General features: G+C 38.5%; 1 protein-coding gene across 3 annotated transcripts in view; it reads right to left on the minus strand.

The window, feature by feature from the left end:
* TPK1 (thiamin pyrophosphokinase 1) overlaps positions 1–22,196 on the minus strand; it is a 291,157-nt gene that overhangs the window by 50,554 nt on the left and 218,407 nt on the right. For all 3 annotated transcript variants that reach the window (XM_050317999.1, XM_050317989.1, XM_050318009.1), the window contains one exon: positions 13,663–13,774. In XM_050317999.1, the coding sequence (XP_050173956.1) occupies positions 13,663–13,774 (112 nt within the window). The remainder of the gene's footprint in view (positions 1–13,662; positions 13,775–22,196) is intronic.

A 22,196-nucleotide genomic window follows, 5' to 3' on the forward strand; every position in this document is an offset into this window, starting at 1 on the left:
CCCAGCCTGGTGTGCTACCCAGTGCTACTGAGTCAGGAAGTGGTGCTGTGCCATGCCATTTCTGTTTTGTTTTGGTTTGGTTTTGTGGATTTTTTTGGGTTTTTTAAAGACTCTGTTCATTGCTTTTAAGTTCTAAAGGATTTGTTGCAAATGGCATCAGAGCAGGTAGAGTATGAATTTGGCAGAGAAATTCAGAAAACATGGGTACAAAACCAAGACTGACAAACATCTAGGGAATCATTACTCTGGGAAGTTAGAGAATGGCATAAACTGGAAAAATTGAATCTAAGAACAGTGAGAAAAATTCTTTTCACATTATTTCAGATGGGACACAAAATAATTATGGCATTAAAAGGAGCACAAGCTAACCTAAAAATTCACTGACAACAATGCTTTCTTGAGATATTTGGGAGCTAAAATAACTACCAGCAGAAGAGCTCCCAAAAATCCAAGAAAAGTCTTAAATGGTCCAGAGCTATGCTAACATCACAAGATAACAAAAGGTAGCAGCAAAGACAAAGTGGCATACACAAGCTCTGAATAACCAACAAACCTTCCTACTGTACATTGCAAATGAGCAACATAAATCTCTACAGAAGCTCACAACAGAAAGCTGTCTTTCAGGGTATTGCCAGCATTTGTTGATTTGCACTTGCCAAAAGACAGTTTACAGGCTTCTAGAACGTTAAAAGATAAACATAACTACCTTTTTTAAAACAAAAAAGGAACAATAGTTAATTATTCTAGTACAAAAATATTTATGTTGATGTTAGTGTTTCATACATTCTAGCCCATAACACTATATGGAAAATGTTCCTTTCTCCCTAGTGGGTGTCTTGCATTGGCTGCCTACATGGTTTTTATGTGGATTGTAAATTTTGCTTTACATATGGCAGAGACACAAAAGTGTGGAAAATTTGTATCATTGGAAGAAAAAAAATCAATTCAAATCCACTGTGGTTGATTCACTCAATCCAGAATGTTTTGTTCTCTTACAGCTATGCAGACATGTACCATATTCTAATGCTTTTGGCTATTTATGAAAACTTTATGATTGTTTAAAAATTCTGGTAGATACCCAGGATCAGTCTTTAACCTTTTTTTTTCCAGAATTCTCATATGAAAAATTCACTTCATACATAGACCTGACAGTTGTACTGGTAGGAAACCACATCTGTTGAACTACAGATAAAGAAGCCAGATGTGAGAAATATTTCAAAGTCATTTGTCTTACCATGTCTCAACAGTAAAATCAGGAGGAATTCATGTAAATTACTACAGTCAAAGAGCAACGCATAAAAAATGTGTAGAGCTAGAAATGGGAGCTTTTACAGCATTGGGGAGTGAGAAGAGGAATTTGAGTAGGAACGAGCCCTGACAGCTAACCCTGAAAATTGAGATTAAAGTCACTACCATGTTATTTTACATACAGAAAAGCCACTTCAGATATTTTTGAGGGCTATATTCTCCCGTGGCAGAGTTTGACTTGCAGTAAGTACTTCTGCACATTTTAACTTTACCCACTGAATAATCCCCTTATATTCAATGGAACTAGTAACATGTATGAAAATGTACGAATGAGTAAATATTCTGATGAATTGGAGGTTAAGTTACTCTAGTATGGAAGGGACAGAGGCACTCCAGATTAACATACTAATATTAAATTCAATGTGTAATTCTCCCATTGATTCCACAAGCTTGTTGTTAAGCTCTCATATTTTCATAAAATATGAATTCTTCAACGTACATTGGATATGCAGACAACAGAGCAGCAAGGTTTGTTTACAAGCGTTTTACAATGATTACTTGGGGATAAATTTGGAAAAGGTACTCTATTTGTGTGTATCAAAACTATTCATAAATTGTGCAGGTCAACTGAAGCTCATCTTGTTAAAACCTCTTAAATCAAACAATAAATTGTTTCCATGCCAGACACACTTGACTCAGCTTACATGTGGTATAGATAACATTTTTAAAATTAAAGCTATTCCATCTGTTACTGAACAAAAGAATGAAATAATTAGGAAGAAGATAAAGAATAAGTAATTATTCCCTGAGTGGTAAAGAGGGTTGGCTAAATTTATTGGGCTGAAAACTAAGATTTGACATGTGAAAGGAATGGAGAACTGACTGTGCCTCAGCTTCAACTGACTAGACCCAACAGATTACATACAATGTCACATAATTATTATTAAACAATGACTGAAATGTAACACCTGTTAAAAAAAAACTAGAATGATAATGTTTAAGCTATCATCATCCAGTTTTCAAAATGCACAAAAGGAAATAGCCTGAAGAATACCGACTCATTCACGCCACAGTTTTTAATTCTACACTGACCTCTTAAAAGCATAATTCAGATTTATGACATCAAAGCTTTCTATATTTGTTTTTTTCTTTTTTTTTTTAACTGTCTCAATGCTTCATAAAATGGAAAAAAACAACCCCAAACCTGATATTTCTCTTTGTAACTTGCTTTTTATCCTGGCTTGTTTTTATAAGCAAAACAAATCCCATATTTCTCTCCAACTCTGCTTTAAATCAAGAAGCAAGCTCCTGATGAGTGTTCATGCAGCTGATTAGAAAATTGTCTTATAAACAGCATCATTAAGTGGCATGCCAATCAGCAGTGATACAGTGGTATTGCTGGTGCCTATGTAAATTATAGTTATGCCCTACGCTTGGGAAACCTAAACGTACAATTCTGAGATTTCTTATTGGCAATTAGGTTATAAATGCTGTGTTATAATGCTTAACAGCATGAAAATATGTTTATCACATCCTGTATCTGCAGAATACAGGAAAGAAAAAAAAACTAATTGGAGTAGACTTTATGAAGAAGCTATTACGAAGGAATCCCCAAAGTTGAACTGAAAGCTCTTAAAAGAAGAACCTCTTTTAAGGTTTTTCAGGAGGTTTCTAGGAAAGCTATACAGATTGTAAGATCTCTTGACATTCATTCCTCCATTTTTTGGGATTTCCTGTTTGGTTTATGACATGTATCACCACTTACTTAAAATATACTTAAAATATTTGGAAGTGTTTAAAAGGTTTAACTTGTTTTATTGAAATTTTCTTATTAAATACAAAGAAAAGCTTCAAAATGTAGATACCACAGGAAACTCAGTTGCCACATGCTGACCTAAACTTCTGTTGATACAATGTGACATGCTACATAGAGTTTACCATACATACATTACATACATACAGTTAAACAGCACTTGGACCCACATTCAAGTGAAAATAATGCACATGGAAGACAACTCTTAAAAATGCTAAGGCTGCAATGTCACGGATTTGAGAGCCATGGGATGCCAGAATTAAAGTTTGCCTGTGAAATTTTAATTCATGTTCTTCAGCTTTCATCCTTTGATTATACAGTCACATTAACCAAGCAGGCCAGACTCATTACAGTAAATAGTATTCTCTTAACTGACACACTTTGAGCCCTGATTCATCACAGCGCTCTATGCCTTATTTACTGCAGAGTTAAACTGCATCGAAAGCATGTATGCTGAATTCCTCGTGGGCTTATATGTATGTTGCTCATTACAACAGAATTGATCATGCCATTGCACATGTTAAACTCTGCAAGAGCAAAGACACCAACACACTGACATCTTATGTAGTCTCTCAGACATGATACTATGGCTTTCATTTTGGAGTACCCTGTGCAGAGCTCTCAGGAATATCAGGGTGCTGAGAGCTCAGCCTGAGTGCTAGGAGAAATGAACAGCTGTCTTGCAAGTAGCTAAAGTACCTGCATAGAGTAATAACCCCAGACAATCAAGGGCCTGAACCACAAGAAAATCCCACGTTTCAGCAGCGCTTGACATTATTCCTCTCAGGTAACTCTGCCTCTGCAGCAGGAGAGGCTGAGGTTGTGCACACCTGCACCGTCAGCTATGGCTGCAGATTCATTCCTAGAAAATACACCTCAGACACTGAGTGATGCCGGTGTCCTCAATCTAAATGTATCATTACATCCAAACTCACTCATACATTTTATTTCTCTCTTTCTGGTTTTCCCTAGTTTCAGAGTCTTGAATTGGTATCCATAAGAGTGCAAATAAAGAGTTTTCTTCTTGTTCTCAAATCAGATGTCTGCTCTTGGATCAATACACAGGCATATCCTGTGGCCAGGCCTGCATGACTTGAGCTGAGCAGTTTCCTGACAGTAAAATAGGCTATAATGCCTGGACAGCACTGGAAAATAAGAGAGATTGCTAACAGCAGAAAAATAACAAGACTGAGAAATTTTGGTCTCAATTCAGTGCTTCAAAAGAGAAGATGTCAACTGTCTACTTAAAACACCTCTGTTCTCATTTTCTCAATCTCTGTATTCTTATTTTCCCCCATTTTGATGTTATCTGCCTTTTCTCCAAAACATGTTTCTAATTCCAAATGCAATCTCCTCACATCCCAGTTTTGCCACTCTCTCTCTCATTTTTCTTCCCCTTCCTCCTGTTGCCCTGACTCCCTCTGCCATGTGAATTTACTGCCCAAAAGAAGCCACAGCTGCTTCTATGGCAAGACACAGAATCATCTATCAGAAATCTGTATTTTCCAACTCACCTGAAAAAAACAGCCTTGCATAGTGATCTGTAATTGGTATGTACATCTAAAATTAATAGTTCCATAGCACGCTCACTACAGTCAATTGTTAACGGCTTATTAATTACACATCATGATGCTATAAACAACTTACAGCTAAACTACAATTTTTAATAAAATAAAACAAAAGTCAGTGATGACATCCACCAGACTTTCATCCTCTCTGGAACTTCACATAACAGCAAGGAAAAATCCACCTCTTCTTTTCCACAAACATCTAGAGGCAAAAACTGGGAGAGAGCAGAGCCCCCTCAGATACAACGTGCAAAGTGTTTACAAAGGGAGCAGCCAGTGAAGAATTGAGACGCTGTAGAGGAGATAGCCAGGACTGTTTGCCATTAAGGCACAGGAATAGATCACTGCAGAGAAAATAATTTCCCTCAGTGTCATGTTTTTGGGGAGAAGAGATCAATCATATACACCAGTATGTACTAAAAAATACACAGAACTAAAAGGTCGGCATACAAATTGGAAAGGAGGAGTCAATGCTCAGTGGTAATGCCTACCTACTTGAACAACCTTCTCCCAATCTAAATAGTACATGTTCATTAACTGAGTCACCACACACAAACACATCTCATTTTTTAACTCTGGGAGACTCTAGCCAGATGTGATTGATTTGTTCTCCTACCAGTCCTTGCCCTTTTGTGGTTCTGCAGAGATGCTGGTAACTGGCAATAACTCATCACATGCCTCAGAGAGCTTTTTTGGTTTTGGAAATCTCTCAGCAGTGTGACATTTACATTTATTATGGCTGATTCTGAGCATTTAAATATGAAAAAAATTAAAGTATATTTGCAAGGGATATGACAAACGAGCATTTGTACTCTGGTCCATTTTTCACTCATTTTCATTGAAGTATACCATTATGTGTCAGCTTTGACTCTGCTATTGTCTGAATGAGATGATTTCCTGGTATCCATGTGGGCAGGTTCACTGATGAGAATGCCTTAAGGGTTAAATATCTTTAGTATAAACTACAAGGCCTCTTTCTTGGACAAACCGATCCCCTAAACTCACCTATGAAAATTCAGTCACTGCTGAAATCCAAAGAATTATTTTGGCCCCCACCAATCTAAATGGTAGCTCTCTGGCTTTTTGCAGATCTCTACCTTGTCCAGAAAGGTGTTTTGTCTTTGCAATCACCATCCTTCTGTAGCAGCAGGTTGCTTTTGATTTTCACGTGACTTTAGTATTCTCACCAATCTACTGCCACCAGAGAGATGAGGATTATCTGCATCAAATCTGGGCTGAAGCAGAGCACCTATTTCCTCATACCTCCAGGTTACATTCCCATTAGTAGAAGTAGGGACTGAAGTAACATAGGGGATGCAAGAGAAAGAAGAGAGAATTTTGCTCTCTTGACAACACTCTCCCCTCTATGTTAATAATGCAATTAAGTTTCCATAGTTGTAATGTGCCACAACAATGCAGTTACACACATATAAGTATTCTGGTCAAGGGAGGTGAAGTGAGTTAATTGGGGACATCAAGATTGGAGGCAGCCTGGGCTGCAGTGATCACGCACACACAGGTGGAGTTTGCAGTCCAGAGGAATAAAGAAATTAAGTTATGCCGCTGAACTTTAAGAAAGCAAAATTCCAGCTTTTTAGGGAGACAGTGTGATCCGCTGTGAGGCTGCCCTTGGAGACAAGGGAGTGGAACAGTGTTGGCAGATCTTTAAGGAAGTCTTCCATGGAACACAAGAAGGTAAGAGAGTGGCATGGCAGTGGAAACAAGGATAGGAAACCTGGGAAGACTATAGAGATGAAATACAGCTGTGTAGGTGAAGCTGGAACTGAAACTGGCAAGGGACACAAAGAATAACAGAATGGGCTTCTACAGGTATCTTAACCAGGAAAGGAAGGTCAAAACAGGTCACCTTCCCCCAATAAACAATGTGGAAAACTGTTAACAATGGATGAGGAGAAGGCTGAGGTACTCAACATCTTTTTTGCCTCAGTCTTCAATGGCAACCTCTCTTCCCACACCTCTCAAGCAGATGTACAGTAGAATGGCTGGGCACAGAGTGGCTGGACAGCAGCCAGGTAGAAAGGGACGTGGGAGTTTGGATCGACAGGAAGCTGAACATGAGGCAGCAGTGTGCCCAGGTGGCCAAGAAGGCCAATGGCATCCTGGCCTGTATCAAGAACAGTGTGGCCAGCAGGAGCAGGGCAGTGATTCTTCCCCTGTACTCAGCACTGGTGAGGCCGCACCTTGAGTATTGTGTTCAGTTCTGGGCCCCTCAGTTCAGGAAAGATATTGAGGTGCTGGAGCAGGTCCAGAGAAGAGCAACCAGGCTGGTGAAGGGACTTGAGCACAAGTCCTATGAGGAGAGGGTGAGGGAGCTGGGGTTGTTTAGTCTGGAGAAGAGGAGGCTCAGGGGTGACCTCATCACTCTCTACAACTACCTGAGAGGAGGTTGTAGCCAGGTGGAGGTCGGTCTCTTCTCCCAGGCAATCAGCAGTAGGACAAGAGGGCACGGGCTTAAGCTCTGCCAGGGGATATTTAGGTTGGATATTAGGAAGAAATTTTTTACAGAGCGAGTAATCTGACACTGGAATGGGCTGCCCAGGGAGGTGGTGGATTCTCCGTCCCTGGAGATGAGATTGGATGTGGCACTTAGTGCCATGTTCTAGTAACCACAGCACTGTTGGATCAAGGGTTGAACTTGATGATCTTAAAGGTCTTTTCCAACCCGGTTGATTCTATGATTCTCTGGGGACTGGGGGAGCAAAGTCTCTCCTACTGTAAGTAAAGATCAGGTTCATGACCACCTGAGGAACTGAATGTACATAAGTCTATGTGACCTGATGGGATGCATCACAGAGTCCTGAGGGAACTGATTTAGCCCCTGAGGAGCTGATTTAGTTGCCAAACCACTCTTCATAATATCTGACAAGTCATGGCAGCCAGGTGAAAAAAAAAAGCTGAATTTTTCCCAGGTGACCAGAAAAAGGGAAATATCACACCCATCTTTAAAAGCGTAGAAAGGAACCACCAACCTGTTAGCCTACCCTAACTGCCTCGGAATATCGTGGAACAGATCTCCCTAGAAGCCACATAGAGGACAATGAGGTGATTTGAGACAGCCAGTTTCAAATCCCAAGGGCAAGTCCTGCCTGACTCACCTAGTGGCCTTCTATGGTGGAGGGGTGGACAAAGGAAAGGATACAGATGTTGTTTATCTAGACTTTTGTAAAGCCTTTCACATGGTTACCCTCAGCATCCTCCTCTCTAAATGGGACTGTTAGGTGGATAAGAAAGGGATTGGACAGTCGCATCCAGAGGGCACTTAGTGGTCAATGGCTTCCAACCCAGCCATGCTATGATTCTGTGCTTGTACATCAAGAAAAGATTGATGACCAGTGACAGGATTCAAGGGAACAGTGTGAAGCTGTGTCAGGGGAGATTTAAGTGGGATAGTAGGAAAAGGTTTTTCACCCCAGAGGGTGGGTTAGGTGCTGGAACAGGCTCCCCAGAGAAGTGGGCATGGCACCAAGCTTGCCAGAGTTGAAGACGCTCTTGGACAATGCTCTCAGGCACATGGTGTGATTCTTTGGGTTGTTCTTTTTAGGGCCAGGACTACCACTAGGACTTGATGATCCTAGGATAACTCAGAATATTCTGATTCTATGTATCTTCAGTTTACTTCAGGATGGTATTACTCAGTTTTTGGAGAGTCATCTACTCTGTGTACAGCTGTGCTGGAACAGTCTCTCTGAGATTTTTTTTTTCTCCCTATCTCTGCCTGGCAATTACTGCCTATTACTGCTGCATGGAAGGATCATATATACACTACCTATATCCCATTAAAGACAGCCTTCCAGCTGGGCTAAACTTACCAATGGAAGAGGTTTGAGCTAATTCTGACATGAATCTTTCCATAAGTGGAGTCCTACAGTAGTAATGTTGCCCCAAAAGTGTGATCTGGAAAAGCAAATCTGTTTATCATCTTAAAGAAATCTTTCCAAATTGAATGCCAGGACCCTGCTACTTTAGTAGAGGAGCTGGAACCAAATCTGTCTCCCACTAATTAAAAAAAAGTATTGAAATATGTGGAAATAAACAGAATATGCAACCACAAATCCCCATTTCAAGCCTCTTCACAAAGCCTGACTCAGTTTTCAAGCTGCTGTTCAGGAAAAAATGCAAATACAGGTTTAGGAACCCAGCACAACTGAGCTCTGTGTTCATAAGTCCTTCAATGTAGACCAAAGGTCTCTGTGGTTCAAAATCATCTAGTGCAATGCTAAGTAATGCACTCATTGCTTTTGCTGACTTTCAGTAAACCAGGAGGATGCCAGGCTGCCACTATCAGAACATCTGCTTCACTGGAAAAGTATTTCAGCAGCCCCTGCCTTGTAATAAATGATGCGATCCTGGAAGGCCGACAGCAGCACTCCTGCGGGCAAACAGCTCACCAAAGGTCAAAGCCACCCAATGCTTCGGGATCAGCAGCACCATTTCCGTCCACCCCACCCTACCCAGAGTCTCAGAGCTGCAATGAAAAAGTACATCACTGATATAATGTGTCTTCTAACAGTGAAGAACATGAGAAGGGAGGAAAGGAGAGGAAAGCAGAGGAGAGGGGAATCCAGCTGTGAAGCTATTTACTCTCCCACCCAAAACAGAGCTATTCCCAGAAGCACCGCTTAGTTTGCCTCAGTCAGAATGAACTTGGATAGCAAAATGTGCCATATAAACTATTTCAGTTATGAAACCGGTTACAGAGTGCTTACACAAACAATTTCACTCGTACACAGGTACTTGCCCATCTTAATTTACAGCCTTTTCCAGAACAGTCCCTCATCATCTGACTTTTTTTTTTTTAAGGAGTTACTCATTTTCTTTCATCTTTTAGACTCTGTATTCTCCTAAAACACAACCATCCACTGCTTTTGTAATCTTTTTTTTTTTCCAGCTGCAGTGCAATGTCAAGAAAACCCAAATGCCGTAAAAGAGTGCAAACATTTCAATTTTACCAACAGTAGAAACAGCATCAAAAAGATTTTGGATCCTGTTCATCTACCTGTGGCATTAGTAGTCAGTGGATGCTCTGTTGCTACAGTTAGAGAAAGGTCTTGCTCCTGTTGTTACTGCTATTGCCTTTTAAAGTGAAATGATAGTAGCACTCTGTTGAATGGTAGCATTTTACAGCAATTTAACTTCCTCCCTAAAGAAGCAAATCTGCATGAAAATTATCTGGAAAGCACAATCACATACACACAGTGTTTATATATATATACTCATATATATGCTGGCATTTTCAGAACAGCATATCAAAGGCCATAGGGATGAAGAATAAATTAGTTGGCAAGATTATTTTCTAAACTGATTTCCTAGAAAAGGAACCATTTCCTAAAAAAGCCTACCATTACTCTCCAACCTGTTCTTTGATGAAAAGTGCAGCTGATTTCTACCTTCATTCTTATTTACCTTCCATGAAAGCACCACTGAGGACCTAATGAAGAATGCTGGGTAATTCTGGCATTATTGGATTTTTGGTTATTTATTTATTAGACATGAGAGCTGTTATCACCAAGCAGCCAGGTGAGTCAAATCAGATAAAGCATTATCTGATTCCTGTGCTGTAAATCAGATTTTAATAGAGAAAAGATCTGTATCCCTTTGGGAGTGGAAAGAATATGTGTTCTGAGTGTCTGCTACACAATAGCAAGTATGGATAAAAATATTTTCTCTAATCAATTTTCCACCTTCTTCTCCAAGTTCTTTCACACATGAGAACTAAAATAAATGAAAATTCTGTTTGTGACAAGTGCTAGCAAATAACTAAGATAAGCATGCATAAAAGTATGCATATATGCTGCATTCTCAAACAGACATACAAAAAATACTGAATTCTGCAATATTAACAGACATTGTAATTTCTCTGCTGGCAGAATAACTTACAGATTTCTGTTTTGTCTCATTCAGCCATTAAAATGAGACCTTTGGTAGCCCAGACTTAACCTCAATGCACCTTCTATCCTAGGTATTTATCCTTGTCTTTGAATCTATAAAATCTTATGACAGCACCTGTAGACTGGACACAGATAATATTTGACTACCTCTTGAAGGTTTTACAAATTTTAATCAGCAGAGTGATCTAGAAATGCTCAGACAGAAATTCATGTTAAACATAAAAAACCTTGAGGCAAATCCAGCTCTTTCTTGTACTGCAGTCTTATTTGAATTTTAATTTGCTGGAAATTTTTGTTTGCAAAAATGAGGCTCCCCTCTCACCTAATGCATCCATGCTCGAACTAAAATCCTGAAATTATTTTACTGCCCAGATACTTAAATATTCTGAGGACTCAAAAATTACTTTTAAAGTCAAACTTGTCAGGTCACATCCAATTAATTCCAAAACAAACTGGAGGAATAGGTCTTTCATGCCATATTTGGTTTAAAAATTAAATTTCTTTTATGATTTACACATGAAAATGAATTTATAGCCAAACATTTTTATTTACTGAGGTTTATGAAGGTGTGTGCTCAGAGTGCCATAATGAATGAATAGGAAAAGCTCTGCTACTGCAGCCATCAGCAGCAAGGCTGACATCCACATCACACTTCACTATCTTCTTATTCCCTTTTCTTACCAGGTGAGCCTTTGCTTCTCCATCACAATTCACAGGAGGATTAATATTTTTAAAAGTTACTGTAAAACTACAGGCATTATAGAAGTCACCAACAAAATGGAAGCCTAATATCAAACTTAAACTATCTGAATGTAGGTCCTACTTTCCAGGGAAAAAAAATCCAACCAAGTCACAACTAACCATATGCTGTATATGAGCTATTGGTTTCCCTCCTGGGGAATGCAGCTGCACTTTAATTTTTTTCATCAGTATCTGAACAATAACATTATTCCAAGGTTATTCTGTATTTGGATGAGTAAAGGTTAGCTCTAGTCACTTGGGCAAGAGAGTAGTTTCAGGTTGTAGTGACCTTGATGTCTCAGACAGATTGAACATCTGCAAGGAAGACCAGATCATTTTTTGGTTTTATATATCTCTCTATACATACATCTGTGATTAATGGAGAAATAAATGAAGGAACTATGACCTACGAGAAACATGAATACTGAGTCTGAAAGCATAGCCTATAATGGGATGCACTGTACACATCACTAAGGAAAACACTGTAAAAGTCTGTTCTCTTTCCTCCTGGACACAGTAACAAGGGTGGGGAGAAGGAGAGATGATGGTGTAGTGTTAACATGAAACAAGTAGGAAACAGTCTCTTAAATATGTTTTTGTCCCCCCAAAAAAGAAAAAAAAAGATAAAATTAAGGGTAATAAAATTCCCCATAGGTCCACAGTTATTTATGTCTCTAAGAAACCTGAAGAAGTTTACTACAGCACAACTAGAATGACCAACATTGAGGAAACCGATATCTCAACCCAACCCTACATAGGAAAAATATTTGCTGCCATTGCGTATCCCCTCTGTGCCTTCCTTCAGCTGGCACAGTTGGACTAGCAATCCCTTTCTCCTTAGCTTCAGCAGACCAGGCAATCATAATTTGGTACTAACAAAGCCACAGAGCCATGTCATTTGTGGGAGCAAACAGACCATCTTTAAGATTACTGTCTTTCTAAAGAGCACCTTGTAAATCAGATGAAATTTTTGTCATTAAGGTCAAGAAATTTCTGATGTATCTGAAAAATGGCTTTTTAAACTAAGAGTAAAAACCACAAGAAAGGCTGCAGCCTCAATGCATCTTCCACATTCTGATCCATACAGTAGCCTTTTGCAATATGACATCAGGCTTCAGAGATGCTTTCTTCATTAACATAACGTTGGTTTGAGCTTTTTTCCCCTCACTGTGACAGGTAGAACATTTTCTGAGAAATTAGTATCTCAGTGCAATGGGCCACAAAATTCGCTTCATAACAGGAGATGACCAGATGCAGATTCAGAAACTTATTTGTCAACTGTACTTATAAGTACAAACGAAAATATCTGACACTTTTTCAAATTAAAAGAATGTCCCTTATACAATATAGTCAGCTCTTCCAATCCAATTTAAAAGGACAAAAACATTGCTAGCCTGGCATCTCTTCATCTGACAATTCTATCACATACCAAAATTAATGCCATATTTATATCTTTTATCATTAGTGAGCTAGTAATGCCTATCACCATCTTAATTGCACATGTTCAAGCTCTCAGTGGAGTAAGAAATTTCCTAGACTAGCAGATGTTCTGCTGCCTGGTACAGTGGGTGAATCTCAGATTTTAGCCAACAAAGGCACTGCACTGCAAACTGTGAGAACCATGTGCCCTTTCTACATGGGATGGCCCTAAAGCCTGGCCGTGTCAGACTGAGAGACCAGAGCCTCTCAATTATTGCTTTCCTCCCCCTCAAGTTTTAATGAATCTTTATTGAAAATATCCCATTACTTTCCTGTGTATATACATCCTGAATTACTCACTACAGGAGGAAGAGGCAGCAGGATGAGGGTTGCTTCAATTTTTTTTTTTTTTAATCATGAAACCTCCTTTTTTACAGATAAATGTCCCTGGTTCTAGATCAAATGCACCCTTTTCCACTTCAAAATAAGTAAAAAGATCTATTAATTCAGGGTTGACAAACAGACAATATAAATGAAGCAGTTCAGGAGAAGCGAGGTAGCTTTAATAATCTGTATCACATTATTATTTGTCTGTTGTAACTTTATGGCTTATAAACAGGAGTTTAGACACTAGTGGCTTCTCCTCCCTGGAGGGCAATGTATCAAGATGGTAATGTATCATGACCTCAACAAATGTTCTATTTGAAGAGTGCAATGACTCCCAAATGGAAAACATGTTTGGGCCTGTGATAGCTCAGATTTAAACATACTTCTCCTTTTTTTTTATTTTTTTTTTTTTTTTTTTTAAAAGACCCTTCATTTCTAAGAAAAAAAAGTGGCCTGGCAGGGATTCAGTGCCAGGCTCCACCTTCAAACTTGTAAGACCTTTCAGCACTGGTGGTGCAGGTGTAAATGTATGGTTAGGACCACATCCAACCCACCGTCCCAGAGGTGTCTGACTTACTGAGGTTCCACTTAAGGCCCGTCGTGGTCACGCTCTCGCAGGAGTTCCCGATGGGGATGAGGCCACACCAGCTGCCTTCCAGTCCCGTGTCCACACGCAGCTTGTGCTTGCCCTGCAAGATAGAAGCGTTTCTGGAGTCAGTGCTTGCCAGGCACCCAAACCTGCTCACAGACCTTGCAAATAAAGCGGGAAGTACTTAGATGGAGACAGATCCAGAATGTCCCCCAAGGGCCAAGGAATATTTTGTTGCAGTAGGAACTCAGGTCATTAATGTTTAGAGACTGAGGAGAGATGTGTGCTTAGCTTCCAGATCTCAGGGCTCTCAGAAGTTTGTTTCTTGGCTTTTCTAAGGAGGGTCTAGCTTTGTGCCTTCTTCCCTATCATTTTTTGAATAGGCACTTCTGCCAAAGCTAGGCTCTTTATTCCCATGAAATTAAGGCATCCTGATCCATTAATTCATTTTTTCCTCATCTAAACAGCTGTATTTCACTTCCTAAACAATGCTAGTCAAAGTGCCACTGAAACTCCTTCATTATTTTGACAACATCTGTAAGATTTCATGTACTTCTCCAGCCTGGTACTCTTCCCAGAAGGACGAATATGTGCAGAAACTTAACTAGCTGCTAGAGAAATTAACCTAAATATTTAGAGATACATGCTTACACTAAGTAAGAACAAAAAATGAAATTAAAATCTTTCTTTTGTACACCTAAGATAAATTTATCTTATATCTTTCCAGTTCATGGGATGCAGGAGAAACAACAGCTATTAATGATTATGGATTTGTGACAAAGCTTTTAATTAGGGCTTATAGACCTTGTGAGAACATCTTGCCAAGTATCAGCATATGAACAGTTGCAAAGAAGAGTAGATAGAGGTAATCTTTAACAGAATTAAAAAAAAGTGCTGAATGTTATAGTTCTGGCACAGTATGTGTTCTAAGAAACTAAGGAAGAGTTTATGGAAACTAACCACAAGAAAACAGCAAATGCAAAGTAGTGACAAGATCAGTGAAGAGACCATTCTCTGGTCTCTTCTACACAGATAATTTATTCTTTCAAGCAAACATGGGCTTCATCTGGGGGAAGCTTAAGAATCTTTGAGCGTTTATTTTATTCTCTTGTAGATGCATGGGCAAGTGAAACTCTTGAACATGTCTTTTACACAAACACTTCATCACTATAAATAAAATCACATATGCCTATTTATAAATACACCAGAATAAAAGGACTGTCTGAAACCAAATGAGTATTCACTAGAGCACTTTGTTAAACAAGAAACCAAGGTTTTATACCAAGAGAGAAAAAGAACAGTTGAACCATAAAAAATCAAGTAATTGGGGCAAAAATGCCCCAAGCAGCAAAAACAGTCTCACAAATTTTCTAAGGGAAATGTATTTAAGCTATTTTCTCATGCCCTGTCCTGTCATATGCTCATTTCACATGCTCTGGCAAACACGGAGTCACCAGTTAGAAAGTCAAAACTGGAGGCGAAATATCTTACTGCTGAGACATTGATGTCTGAGGCATTCAACAACTTCTCCTGTTAATGCCAAATGCATTATGAAGAAACAACTTCAATACATGTCATGCTCTCAGTTAACAAATGAACCTCGGAAAAGCTGTCAATTAGAGAGTATCAGATTGCATAGCTTAAGCCCATTTGATTGTTTGCAGAGCAACAAGAAAACCAATCCAATATCATCTGTCTTCTCAGGGTGTCCAGCTTCACGTGGTGATGAGCCACGTATATCAGTAGTGGTTGTGAATGCTTGCCTGCCAAATTCAGAGGTGTAACAAATTTAGGCTTGATAACCTTTTAGCTATGCAATATGCCATGCTACTTCTCTCTCACAGCACAGAGGGAGGAGGAAAGGGAGAGGTACAAGTCCAAGCTCTCTCTTATACGATTGCAAATATTGCCTGTAATGAAGTTGATAATGAAGGAGAGATGAAGGGGTGGGACTGTCTATTCCCAATGAATATTGCTGCTCAGAGCTACTCTAGGAGAGGAGCAAACTCACCATACTTATCTATTGGTAAGGGAATATGAAAAGCAGATGTAAAAGTAGCTGGTCCCACAGACAATCTGATAAAGTTCTGTGTTCTCAAAATCTATGTCCAACTACTATCAGGTTTGCATTTCCTATTCCATGACATTCTCGTCCAGCTTACAGATAAGGAAACAATTCAGTAGAAATTTATGCAGAAAGCTGTCTTCCTATGCTCATGAAATAAATTTTGTAAAACAAAAGATGACAGTACCAGAAGCTCACCAATATCTAGGATTTTACTGGGAGTCTTTCGATGTCTAGTACAACCCTAAAATCCCAGTTCACATGTTTCAGTGATTATGTGAGAACATTAACTTTCTTCCCTAAAAGCACATTTTCTAGCACTCAGTTGTGTTTTTCAAACTGGGAACCCAAAGGGCTAACCTACAGCAGCAGTAAACAGGAACTGAAATATTGAAATGCAAATTATTTTTTTAAAAAACCCCTCTGAACTGTTAGGCCAAATTTATGTCTTAGGGATTGCTCCACTAATTTAACAGAAGTTCTTAAGAACATTTTTTTAAAGACTTCTCTTTAAATAAGTCAATAAGGGTTCTTAATATTACTGGGGAGAGTGGTGGCAGAAAAATGAAATGGACATTGGGAAAAAAACCAAACAAAAGACTTCCAAGTAACCTACTAATTTTTGCCAAAAAAGGTTAACCAACCAAAGCATTTGCACAGTACTCTAAATTCAAAGCACCGTGAGCCTGCCATGGGGGAAATTCAGTGCCCAAGCTTATCTTCAAATTTTTGAGTACAGATCTCTCAACCAAGGAAGATGGAACTGATATTTTCAGGAGGAAGGGAGGATCAGAGCTTGTAATTTGCAAATACAAGTAATAATTTGTTCTATTTAAGTCTGTGTGATTAAAGGAACAATTATATACTGACACTTAAAATATCAAACTGTTTTCAGTTTCTGCAGAACTCGTAGTTCCAAAACTAGGTTTTAAAAGAAAACCAGAGTCTGACTAAATAAATTCCTCCTTCTTAAGTTTTTTTTCCTCTGTAGGAGATAACTGAAATATTTTCACATTTAACTTAGGAATCAAATATTACCATGTTTGAATGGTAATTCCTGGTGATAAAAGAATGGCAAATAATACAGTTGCATTGATTTTTATCTTATTAAGTCAGTTTTGAAAAACATTGATCAATCTTCAGCATTGATTTTTTTCCTTCATTTTGCCTGTGATGTTGGGAAATAAGATCAATTTCTGAGTTCAGCAATAAGAAGAAAATGTCAGAAGATATTTTTAAGAATTCTTCATCCACATAGGTTAAACTTTTCCTTTTGATTCTATTGTCTTGTGTTATAAAAGGCATTTAAGCAGTAGTGATTAAATATACACCCACTCCAACAGTATTTTCACTGAGGAAAGACCTAAAGACATATCTCTTAACTGAAGTGAATAGAAGCCTGATTGCCAGGAACTCATATACCTAACCCCATTCAAGGTGGTAAGATGCTAAAATCCTTAGTCAAAAATTTTCAAGCTGAAAAGCACACGAAGAGTATCAAGATAAAAGCCGATAGCTTCTCTGCATGTATAGATATCCCAGTACAGAGAAAATTACTTCTCCAAGTGCTTTTCAGACCAACTTGAATAAATGTGCTGCAATAAATGTACACTCTAAAGTAGACATCAAGCAACAAAAAATTATGAAAGAGAGAGAGAATGGGGACTGATCTTCAGTACTGCATTCTGAAGGGATCTGAAGGAGGGAAACCTGGAACTTGGCAGGCTGAACCTGTACACAGAGGAGAGGCACAAAGCCAGTTAACAAAATGCTGGGGAAGAATAAGGAATTAAAATTAAGCTTTAAAAAACAAATGAAGAAAGACATTGTAAGTAGATCTTGGAAACTGCTGAAGAACTAGGAAATGTGAAAGGTAACGGGGAAAGAAAAGGAATGAGTTACCCAATTAGAGGGCTAAGCAACCTTATTCTGATCTTCAGGCTGCCCTGATAGTTTCTCCAGTATAAACTAACCTACCAAATAATTTAGGTACAAGAAATCACCGATTTTCTAAAAGGTATACTGTCACCCGTGCTTGCTGTGAGATCTGGGACTAACAGAGAAACAGGATTTCTTGAGATTTAGCCAACTGCTCTACGATACCTCCCCCAGCTAGATCTTGTTTTCCATGATCTTTTGATAAAGCATCTCTTTTACAGCAACTTTCTTTCCATGATTATTCCATAGATGGCAGCACACACTTGAAAGCAACAACAGCAGCAAAAAACTAAATACAGATGTCATAGTGTTACCCAGGGAAAAGGCAAAAACCACAATTTGTTTTAGTACATAAACATCTGGGTGCAGAAAATTGTATATAGATAAAAGACTTGGGGAATGAGTGGAAATGAACACAATCACCAACGACTACAGCAGAGAGGAGGAGGAGAAAAGGAACAAGTATGAAACAAAGCTGAGAACATTTATGTTTAAAATCAAGTATCAGTTGTTCCAGAAATATTTCTACTAATCTTTAGTTGTGCAAGAGCTTGACTTAACAATAATAAAAGCTTTTAGGCTGAGATTCTGAGCAAGATAAATACAGCCAATTTTCTAAAAGGATGTACTTAAGAAGAGCCATTTTGTTATAACCCTAAAATATCGTCAATTGTCTTTTCACACAAATACGTATAGTGCCAAGTTGCTATTATGTGAATGCTATTCAAAGAACATTTTCTGAGCCAAACCAGGCTTTATGTTGTTGTTGAAAATAGAAGTAATCACAGTTCCAGCAAAAACTAAGAAGTCTAAAAGCTCTTGCCTGTCATATCAATGACTGCTTAAACACACATAGAAAAAACGGCAAATTTATTATATTTCAAAATAATATTGAAAACTGTTGGACCCAATCCTGCCAACCTCTACTATCAAATGTTTTTAGTGTTCCTGTATTGAAATGGATACAGTTCAGTATATCAGTTATTTGCAAGACAGGGCCTCACCAAGGCTATCCTTCAGGAGAAGCACTTCATAAAAAATGACTTTATAGTGAATAAATTCCCAGGCAGGAGAGAAAGAATATATTATAATCATTATTAAATCCAATTAATGAACACATCTGCTTCAAACCAGTTTATGACAAGGGTACAGAAGGAAATTCCTGTGGAGGTGAGTGCCACTAAACCCAAGAGATTTACTATACCCTGAGGTTATACGTTGAAGTGGTTGTCACTGTATATCTAATGTACAGATTATTCACAGAGGCAATGATTCCAGAGTTTCACACATGGACACCTTACATACAGTTCTGTTAAAACCCTCCTGAGAGTACACTCCTCATGTAATGGCAAGGACGTTTTACTGAGCACAGTGAGAGAATCCCTTGTTTGCCCATCACTTGCTGCAGCATGAGCCTGTAAAACAACTCTATCTTCTGCAGTCCAGTCTATACAGGTGACAAAATCCCAGCAATCACAAATGCAAGGAATGTGAAAGTTAAAACTGCCAGCAGTGTAGACACTGCTAATGTGCATACAAATGAAGGGATGAAAACATTTTATGAAATTAAAAAGATATCTGGGAATACAAAAGCTACTTTAAAAGGGAGTTTCATTAGTTTAACTTCTTTTCACAGACATATCTTAAAGATTGACAAATGCCATAAATACTAACTCTTGTTCTACTCTGAACAGCATCAAAAAGAAAAACTCATTCCATTAAAGCTTCCCACTTGGAAATGAAATTTCACAACATTTTCTCCAGTTCTCCATAAATCAATGTAAAAAACACCACAGACGAGAATGAAACTACAACAATCAAGAACTGACCGGTCCTTCTCTACATTCAAGTAAGCCTTAGACTGGCCCGGTGTGACATTTTATCCTTGAGCTTGTGCATTTGATGCCTTATCCTCAGCAGGCGCATCATTATAGGTTTAATTAGCATTTTTAGTGATGCCTTAAAAAAAAAATCGGAACCATTTTCTATAAATCCATTTATGAGACTACAGAGTATAATAGATTGCAGATAGGAGTGAAAAGTAGACAACCTGCTGAAGATTTCATATTGCCTGTATAATTATTATGCAATGTTGCAGTTAAATTGTCAGCCTAGAGGGGCCTTCACTAAGGGTACTAATACTCTGTAATTCCCAAGTGATAAAAAATACAGCATAATCCTTCTCATTATCGGTAATAAATTTATTGTCACTGCCCATTCTCTTTCGTGCATTTCTAGAGGGGATGAGTTTATAGGATCCCTTCTATCTAAACTTCATTCTCTTATTTTCCTGGGTATTAGAGAAGTATGAGAGTTAATTTAGAAGACAGGGTATTGTTCACCTAACTTTTGGCAAGGAACAATTTCTTCTTCACTGAATTACTAAGTGTTTCTGGAAGGCACCTTTATGGTATGTAAGATAAGAATACACAGAATTCAAATCTGTTTATCTGTTCTCAGAAGTCTTCCCAGACAAACTGGCAAATCTTCGTATCTTTCGTCCTCCAAAATCTCACTTGGAAATCTTCTGTACTGCATAATTAAGAAGAATGATCAATAGGCTGCTGGTCAACACCTTCTTTTAGTTTCTTGTACTTCTCAATCTATGTCCATATGATGCCCTTGCTTTTTTATATGTTATACACTGCAGCAAATCATGAGCCCACAAATCCTCTTATATACCACCACCCTTTTAGTAGAACTGGCTTAATATTTGAGGTTTTCACATTAGGATTAGGGGCTTCATAAAAGCCTGGCCTCTATGACTTCTTCAGTGCCAACAAACTTTAAACATAAACAGAATTCTTTTCATTTGAGTGGTGGAATCCCACAAATGCTCCTTTCTCCCTCTCATTTCCGACTGTTACTTTCATATACCTCTAAGCAAGAAAGATAGAGGGTTGAAGTAGCAAAGCATGAACTTTAGAAACAATTTTGCACTTTCTTGATCTCTGTTACAGGAAGAAATAATTTGCTGATATTATGAAGATATTCATTGACCTACGATAAGAAACCATATCTATTTTCAGTAGACAGGAAAATAGCTTCTGCTTTATAACAGCAGGTTTTGAAGTGTTATACCCTAGATCTTGTGCTAGCAATGACTGATTGCTTCTCTCTATACCTGTGAAATTCAAAGATGTGTTGCTCAGGTCAGGAAGAATAAATATAATTAAAGAAACTTCAAGTTGGCTATTCAAATAAAGAATTTTTTCTCCTTTTTTTTTTTTTTTTAACCTTCTTCCCTTTTTCTTGTATAGGTCAGCAGTTAGTCGGAAATCACAGTCCACACAAAAATCCATTATTGGATTGGTGGGGAAACAGAATACTATACTGCCCTGAGCTCCACTTTCCTCCTTTACAAGTCACACTTGGATAGGGGTGTGAAGTTTGTTTGCAATAGCCTTTTGTAATGAATATAGCTACAGTCCCCTTGCATTTCAGAGGGAACTGTACCCGTGTTATCACTGTTATCAGTGACAGGTTTGGCACTCAGAATACAGAGGAATATGCACAAGCACACTAAAAGCATTCAAAGTAGGCCAACCTGAGTCCTCAATATTTGACAGTGATTTCTTGCCATAAACAAATGCAGTCAGCCTGGTGTGTTTTCTCACAAGAATTTGAATGTATCTTTCCAGCACCCCATATGTCATCACGGTTATAATTCTGAAGGAGCATCCCAAAAGAATTGTAGCTTTATTTAAAATACAAAAAGGTAGAAGAAATTGTATTGTATAGTAGACAATGAAAGAACAAAAATCCCATGTGGCATTTACCTTAGACCTATGTGGAGGACCTCTTATATCCCCCAAATAAGTATTAAAAATTATCAACTTGCTGAAGCATACTCAGCCTTAGCATGAAATGGTTGAGTAATAAATTTATGATACAACACAAAAAAAGGTCAACCTGGATTTTAAGAGTGCAAACTTTTAGCTACTCAGGGGTTCACAAGTGCTGGTCATTTTTTAAGAACCACCTTTTAAAAGCACTGGATCAGTAAAACCCATTGTGTCAGAAGTCAAGCAAGCAGGATAGAAGACTTGGCTGAGTAGGGAATTCCTCTTGGAAATCAGGAGGAAAAACAAATTGCATGATCTCTGGAAGCAAGGTCAGGCTTTGCAGAATGTTACAGAACCGGGGTTCACATGTGCACAAAGAAGACAAAAAGCTCAACTAGAGATGAAACTGGCCAGTGTTGCATCAAACAAGGAAGGCTTTTTCAAGCAGGTTAATTGCAAGAGGAGGTCCAAGAAAGACATTGGACCAATACCTGTTGAAGACGGTCACCTGACAAACAGGGATGAAGAAACAGAGCCATCAATGCCTTTTTATGTTTGTTTGTTTGCTTTTTTTGGTTTTGTTTTGTTTTTTGTAAATCCATAGGGCCTAATGGGATTAATGCTGGAGTACTGAGTGAGGCAGAAGATACTATGGTAGGACCCCCTCAATCATCTAGAAAGATCTTAGGAGCCTGGTTAGGTCCCCGCTGAATGTAAACTAGCCAACACTATTC

The sequence above is a fragment of the Myiozetetes cayanensis genome, unplaced genomic scaffold, assembly GCF_022539395.1.
Source record: "Myiozetetes cayanensis isolate MyiCay16 unplaced genomic scaffold, myiCay2020 scf1, whole genome shotgun sequence".
NCBI classification, from domain to species: Eukaryota; Metazoa; Chordata; class Aves; order Passeriformes; family Tyrannidae; genus Myiozetetes; species Myiozetetes cayanensis.